Raw genomic sequence first — 8,380 nt, forward strand, 5'->3', positions numbered from 1 at the left:
CAATTCAATTTTTATTCTTCCGTTCTATATGGACATTTTAATTTTCATTTGTCATTCGCTGGTTACGAAATCTGTATTTAGATAAGAATGTTGCCTATCTCTGGCGTGTTCCTTAGAAAACAGAGATTCGTTTTAGATACCAAGAGTGTCCAAGAGTCTGCTCACGGTAATACAATCGCAAGTACAAGTTTCTAAGAGTCGCCTGTGAGTTGTAATCGCTCGAGATTTATGAATCGCGACATCGATTTGCAGAATCATCGAATTTTATCGAGCGTCACTTACGCTTAGAAATATTTAAGCAAAATAATAGAAAGCTGCGCGTTGTTTAGATAGTTGGACGATTAAGTTAAACGCTAAGCCAGGCTTTACAGTTCCTTTGATGTCCGTAGCACGAACGAGACGATAGAGCAATGGTATCTTTTATAGACAGAGCGAAAACTACAGGGTTTCCGACTATGTTAACAACCAGTAATTTATTTCGACTAACTCGGCTGGGTCGCCAAGCGAGCTACGCGAGTAGCGAGTTGCGTTTACTTAACAAAAAGACATGTACCTTCGCAAAACAGAATAAATTTACTTTTTACGAAATCTGACGTGTTCGTTCTACCTTTGCAAGTAATTTATTCGATAGATAAAATTAACTTTAGTCGTGCATCTCGATCATAAATGGAATTTTCAAACTCTCAATATCGCTTTGCCGTCAAAAATACGAAACAAATTATTGTTTTGGAAACTCCCACGATAACTTACCGGCTTTATTATCATTATTATTAAATTTATCGATCGTCGGTGCATTTCCGATCGTCGGCAAAGAGAATATCTCGTATCGTCTACAGGTAAAGTAGCGACGGAAGATAATCCCTGGGCGTTGGCGGGCAATTCCGAACCGATTCGAAACGTCCAATTATTTGTCAGTCTAAACGACGCGTGCTAAAGCAGATATTTCACGCGAAACGTCTCGTTTACAGACTCGTAAAGTGTTATCAGAAATCCGGTAGAATGATCGTTCGCGTCGCGATGAGGAATGCGTTTATCCTAACCGATTTCTCGTCGTTCGCGAGTCGCGCGACCCCAGGGCTGACTGAACCCATTCTCCAGGACGATTGTTCGCAGTTTCTATGCATCTACCCTTGCACGAGCGAACGCGTGCAGCTGCCCCGGGGTATTCGCGTTTCGTTGGTTCGCAATTTACCGGACGACCTTGAGCCGATCGCGGCGCATTTTCGCGACGACGCGATCAAAAAGGTCGAGGACAGGTCGCGGTGGATCAGGAAGGTGTTACGCACCGACGGCGATCCTTTTCGTAGGACGCAGTGTGGCGCGAACGCGGATGTACCGCACGGTGTTACGTGTGTACACGCGCGATCCAGCAGGAACCGCCGCCAGAAAATCAATCCGGGACGTCATGCCGTCGTGTGTATCAACAATGGAAAATCAATGGTAACCCGTGACGTAGGAGTCCCGCCTCAGGACGGACCAATAGGCTGGTCCTCCCGTCCCCACCGTGGCGAGCTTTTACACCTAACCACACGGCCGCCGGCGTGCTCATTCCGTAGCAGACAGCTGCCCAGACCGGACGCGCGTGTATTCGAACGACGTTGAAAAGGCAACGCACGCCGGAGATCTACCCGTGAAACCAACACGACGTGTATGCAGTTTTCCAGTCGACGCAGCAGCGAGAACAACCAACGGAGAGACCGAACCCGTTCAGCGACAACCGAAAACAGAACATAAAACGCGAACGCGCCAAAACGATCGATCAGATTACGAGCGGACGCGCGCGCGATCGAACGGGCCAAGATTTTTCTCGAATTTACGACCACTGTCGCGACCAGTCGCAACGTCGTGCGCTTTTATCGCTGAGGTCGGATCGTCGTGTCCAGTGAAGCGTAGAGTGCCGATCGACCCGTTGGGATAAACCTTCTGGACAGGTCTGTCGAGGGTTTTAAGCACGGGACCGCGACCAGTTCGAACTTTCCGGAGAAACGGTGGGAGAAAGACGGCGGCTAGAGGCGCACAGCGTGAGAAACGAGACGGTACTTCGAGAGGGATAGAGAGGAAGAGAGTGCGCGCTCACGAGTGCCGGCTACCGAGATGGCGTTTATGATGCCCGTGGTGAAAAACGAGTGGGACATTTACAAGACGAATCGCAACCGACGGTCCTCGGAGTGTTCCAATCCCCAGGCCTGTCGCAGCAGAAAGGTGAGTTGCTCGAAACTCTCTGACAGCCTTGGGACCAGGGTAGATCTAATTTCCCCAAAATGTCCATTCAAGTTTCCATAACAAACACCATGATGGTACGCGATACTGTCAGTCACTATGCTAGGAACGAACAGTTGTTTATAAATCCAAAGTAAACAATGGGTCGAGATGGAAGGGTTAACTCGCGTCGTAGTCACGTTTCGTTTGGTCTCGTGACGCGCAGTTGCACGGTTTTTTAAAGAGCGAGCTCGCTGCGTTTCGCCGGTCAAATTTGATAAAAGACCCCGGAAAACGGTCGCGCTTGGTCGACCGATATTTCCTGTTCCTCGCGGAGCGTCCCGGCGCTCCTGTGACCCCCGATTCGTGAAACGCGCCGAGGGATCCTAGAGCCGCGAACCGGTTTCCCAACGTCGCGAGACGTCGACGTGCGTCCGGGGCTCTGAATCAGAAGCGTCGAAGGGTGTTTGGTATTCGGGCTGGCGCGCGCGATCCACGTCGTGCAAATTTAAACATCGAATATTTCGAGACGCGCATCGCGGGGCCCGAGAATGTCGCATCGACATAATTTCACGCTTAGTCGGCGGCACTCGAGCACGGATGACAAAAGAGCGTTTATTTCGTTCGCGTCGTGTGAGGTAACCGTTGTTGACAGTCTTATTTCGCCGACGAAGAACAACAGAGCCAAAAAGCGCGGTTACGCTCCCTTCGGGCCGAGACTGTCGCCAGCGTTCGACGGTTTCGTAAACGTTGAATCTAATCCGCCGTTGTTGATACGGGGCGGGAAATAAAAGGTATTGACTTAGGCCAGTTTTTAATCGCCGGCATATATCATTCGACCGATATCTGGGTACCTCTTCGCGGCGTGACGCGCAATTGCGCAACATCGATCCTCGATTTCGTAATGCGTCGTGCAGTAATATCTCGTCTCGCGTGAAATCTCGCTCGGGGCGCCCTTATCGGGTGTCTTATTCGTACCATAATTTGATACGGCATCGATAACGGTGACACCAGTTTACCAGAGTCCGGATCCGAGCCGTTCCGTATCGGTGTGCATTGTTCGATGTAAATCTCGATAACCATTAGAGCGAATAAAAAGGCTTCGCCGTGCGCAGGAGATGATAACAACGACCACCAAGATAAGCCTTATCGGATCTTTTATCGGATTATTATGGCTTCTAACGGGTATGCAAAACACTGTCCCGCGTATCGAATCGAAAGATTTCGATCGATTTTATGGATCACGTTTCGTCACTTTCGCGATTTCAATGTCTTTGATTCGTTGTTCTCGTTCAGATAAGATATTTACCCACGAGTATCGATCCGAGACGATCCTTGATTTCTTTACGCATTCCAAGCGCTACAATTTGTTCATCGATCGATCGAGCATCGTCTCGTTCGGTCACGCTCGCCCTCGCGATCACGTTCGCTGGCAACGAAGGTGAAAGAGCGGGTTCGTGATCGCCGAAGGTGTCGTTTTCGGCTCGCGGATCATACGTACACGTACCTAGCGAGCCAGAGAGGAACTGTAAATCGCGTTAATCGATAACCACCGACTCCAGAGAGATAGTTATGGCCGCGAAAATTGTCGGTTTGGCTCTGTTCTGGCATTGCACCTTCGATCGCGCGTGCCGGATCGCGCGCGAGCTGTCTTGTGCAGCGATTCCGTTCAACACAGCATCCAAACGCGACGAGGAACAGCAAACAAGATCCATTCCTAGTCTTCGTATAATGATCCTACCAAAATGATCCATTTGTCTCAGACCAGAGGTCTCGAAAGTCGAATAAGACGGGTTTGAGGAAACGCGAGCGATCGTTGGCAATAATTGCCAGGTGTTAGGATATTATTTTCATTGGATGCAAGGCCACGTGTCGCGATTCGACTGGATTATGCAATTGCGCGTAACCAGAGGACAGGAATCTGCGGCGAGAAATTCGCTGTGCCCGCGGTCATGGCGCACGTGCACACGTGTGGCTTTGATTATTCGATGCGACGCGTCGTTTGCCAACCGCTGGTTCGATTCTAGCGTTACCTCAAGGATCTGGTCTTGCGCCGCTAGATTCGCACGCGAGAACAAATCATGCTTCGCTGATCCTTCGCGACAACATCCAAACATCCTACAGTACATCCAGCATTGCAGCGTTTGGGAGATCGTCGCAAAGTTATCCTCATAATTTTCTACAACTGCTTGCACCGTGACAATTGTGTCTCGTTCGTGAAACAACGAGATACATATATCGAATAAAACGCTGATCGTTTCATTGAGAGTAAAATCTGCCGCCATCGGCGATTTCAAATTGTAAACATAACTAGAATAAATGGATTACGTTAACAACGCCGATCTATTATTGCACCGTATCGTTTATATAACATCGTTTATATAATATTTTTTTCTCTCGTTTCCACTGTCGCGACGCAAGACGCTTGGCGACCGCTAATTATATTTTAATACCTTCGGATTTCGTTCGATCGACAAGGGTTTACGACTTGGAATAACTAGCAGTTTTTTCCAAGTCGCGTAGGCTCGAGTTTCCCATTCAAAGATATTAACGAGTCTCCAGGTTGGCCTATCGTTGACCTCTTGCAACCCATTATCCTTATAATTACGATATGTCCACTAACAACGAATACGAACAGACGTGTAAAGCACACGATTAAAATCGAGTTCCCTCGTAATGATTCTCGTACGAACGAAATACACAGACAAAGTTTAAACTTTGGAGCACCTTGTACAGAAAGACAATAGCGATTAAATTTCACCTACTTCTCTCAGAAGTCGTCGCTCTGAGTTCGCGATAACTTCTCTGACGCGCTGTATGCTACAGTGTTCCGTTCGTCGTCAGACGCGAAAAGAATTCGAGAGCTATCGAAATCGTTCGTTCGATCCTCGCAGCCGAGTCGAATATGAAGTATGGAATCGTAGTGAAAGTAGTCGGGGTCCTTGCGAGTTTTGAAATGAGGCGTCTGCGTCCGCGAAACGCTCGAGACGAAACGAAGAAGCGTTTCGAAAGCGGCTGGCGAACAAACTTTGGATTTCTATCGCGTTTGACATCGGTGAGACAGACTACATATTGCCGAGTAGCCTCACGTTTTACCGATGCTCCAACTATTACCGTCGATCGTAAATCACGGTCTCGTTAAATAACAGGTTTATAAATCTCTATATTTAAGTTATGATTCCACCGCGAGGGAGTCGCGAAGAAATCACAATAGGTTCCATTTATAGAACAAGTTTCTATCACGAAGCAAACACAACTTTACGACAGTTTGAGCCTCCCGGTGGCAATTCTCGTTGAATCGAGCACATAGTGTTAAGCAACGCATCGCGTAACCGGCACGATATGCTAAAGATGGAATGGTTTGTTTTCCTGTTCGCAGGTGTCGGAATGCTCAAAGTCGGAGGGACCGTCGTTGTCGACGTCGCCGGGTTCCGACTTCCTGACGTCGCCGGCCCACCGTTCGGTGCCTCTGACGTCCCGACATTTCTCGAGGACGTCGTCGAGAGCGTCGCAGAGCTCGTTGCAGAGCCCGAGCAAAAGCACCGGTTCGTCGCCGCCGAAGACCGGCAGCTCCAACTCCCTGAACAAGTTCCACAATCGGCTGGTGGACAAGCTGAAGAGATCGCTGAGGAAGGCAGAGGAGTGCGGGGATGACCAGCGAAACTTGTCGTGAAACAGCCAGGGGGTTTTGGGCCGGCCACCGATCCCCGGCTCGAAACCGATCGAGATCCGACGCACCTCCGCACCGGTTACCGCGTCCGAGACGAGCAGCGACGCGGTGGCACGATCGTGCCCGGATCCGCCGCCTTCGGCATGGTAGACGACAGCTGACGAACCGGAAGACGAAGGGAGAGTCCCGTGAATCCCGATCGCGGCCAACGACGATCGACTCTGTGACGAGTCACTGGGCACGGCCGATCCGGAGGATCGCGGCCGTCGCGAATCGATCGGAGGCTCGCGAAACACCAGCAACGGGAAGATACAGAAAGAAGTCGGGGACCCCGAGAGAAGATGTTCGAGGTGGACGATCGCGTTGGAAGAGTTCCATGGATTCGTCGGAGGGTACCTCCGATCTCCTCGCCCCGGAGGAGGGCGATTCCAACAGCCGAATAAACCAGTGACCAGTAGGTTGCCGCGTGCTTGCTCTCTTCTACGTTTCTCCTTCGCCGAAATCGCAGAGGCATCGTTAGATACGCAACCCCGAGTTTCCCTCTTTCGTTCGATGAGATACCGTTTCGGATCGTTGTCACGGGAGACGGCCGACGAACGACGCACGGAGGATGATCGGAAGAAAATCGTTTACGTGTTTAATTTACGATTCGATGCACGCCGCGCGCTTCCCTTCCCATCCGTCTGATCTTGGCCGGAATAAATCGCGATCGTCGCGTCATTCTTTTGGATAACTGTGAGAATCTGTTTAGGATGACGACAAGAAGAGAGATTTAGTGTGAGAGAGATAGAAATGGGCGAGGAATCTCTGCGAAGGAGCGGTCGAGACCCATGGAGAGCTCCTTCGCGAGCGAAGAACGCAAGGACGAGCACCGCCGGGTACGGAGACGCCGAACCATCGTCCAGGAAGAACCCAGGTACATAATTGCCGACGGAATATTCGACCTCGATGTCCGGGGTGCACGTTCAGAGGTGTATACATATAATACGTATATCGCGTTGATTTGGCACGCGTCAGTCGCAACGGTACGTAACCGCACGGGATCGATCACAGGATCTCAGCGTCCGGACCTAAAAGTTCCTTCGTTGTACATTATCGCGCGTATATAGAATCTTAGCACTGTGACGGCCGCAACACCCATTCTTTTTTTAACGTTCGAACATACTCGACCAATCTCTTCGAGCCAGATTTACGGAAACCATTAATTTTCTTCGATATTATTTCTATCGATCGTATCGAGTTCTATTCGAATATGCACGCTTTGAAAACCTCCCGATAAAGAACGCCTCGACCCGCTTTCTGGACTGACCGACGTTCGTAGACCAAAATATTGTACGAAATTCGGAACGTAGACGCCACGATGAACGTACCCGTACGACTTAAACGGAAAGAGACTCGAGAAGTCGAAATAAGTTGGGGATCGCGTGTGTACGCGACGCACAGCGGCCGTCAAAGTGTTATCGAAGACTTATGTAAGTGTTGCCACGCGACTTTTGCTTTTCGCTGTTTTGAAAACTAACGATTAGTCGGGAGCGCGTGAATCAGATCGTCCCGTAAAGATCGTGCGAATCCTAATATTAATATTTACGTTTCGATGCGATATATCTCTCGCTGCCGGTAGCAATGATCCCTCCCTCTCGTTCCGAGTTCTCTCGTTAATAACATATTCCCCGATCGTTATCGAAAATGTCTCGCCTTTTAATCGTTTATCACGCAATTGGTAACCATGATGAATATGTTTTTGAAACATTAGGACACGCAGAAAAGAAAGAGCGACTAAACGGGGGCGTGACTCGCGTCGAAGCGAAGGGGGTTCCGGTAAGAGCTTCTCGCATACGGACGCAACCGGAAACGCTCGTTTTCATCGTTAAGATTACTTGCTGCCTCCGAAGGGGATGCGCGAGCGTGTGCGCAAAAAAAAAAAAATACTGCGAAGGAATGCACAGAGTCGCGATTATTGCGTACCACACTTACACACTCGCGTTCCAGAGTTGGGCAGTAATTCGTAACAATAGACTCCCCTATAACGCGAACGAGACAACATCTTTCGAACGATTATTATCGTGCCAACTTTTATTTTCAACAATGTTGCCAAGAACTCGCGTAATACGAGAGTCTACTGTACGCTGTGATTTACCCTTGTAATCGATTAACAAGAACAACAGGACGACGATAATAACAATCGATCGATCATCGCTGACGCGAAATAGATTAATCGTTCGATTAATAGAATTCAACGAAAGATTGCTTTAACTTTTCTTATTGTTAACTTATCGATTCGATCGTGTTTAAAAGCGTAAACGTCTCGTGATCGATGATTAACGCGTTAATTGCGTCCGACGATCGCATTCCTTCCGATTATTCGCGTTAATCATATATATGGTTAATTGGATAACATTTTGCCCAACACTGTCGCGTACATATACATACACAGAATATAATATGGAGCTAGTGAGAGAACGGAAGCCTAAGAAAAGATATACTTTTAACCATGTACCGTTCAAGCGAGAT

At 48.9% G+C, this 8,380-nt stretch overlaps 1 protein-coding gene across 1 annotated transcript; it reads left to right on the forward strand.

Moving 5' to 3' along the window:
- Positions 1-1,527: 1,527 nt before the first annotated feature.
- Positions 1,528-7,958, forward strand: LOC122396718. The gene is made up of 2 exons (XM_043395347.1): positions 1,528-2,202; positions 5,579-7,958. Exons 1-2 carry the CDS (start codon positions 2,095-2,097, stop codon positions 5,870-5,872), a joined length of 402 nt encoding a protein of 133 aa, XP_043251282.1. The 5' UTR covers positions 1,528-2,094; the 3' UTR covers positions 5,873-7,958.
- Positions 7,959-8,380: the final 422 nt, after the last annotated feature.

Source organism: Colletes gigas, unplaced genomic scaffold, assembly GCF_013123115.1.
Source record: "Colletes gigas isolate AHSC1104 unplaced genomic scaffold, ASM1312311v1 Colletes_gigas_Sc00008, whole genome shotgun sequence".
Lineage (NCBI taxonomy): Eukaryota > Metazoa > Arthropoda > Insecta > Hymenoptera > Colletidae > Colletes > Colletes gigas.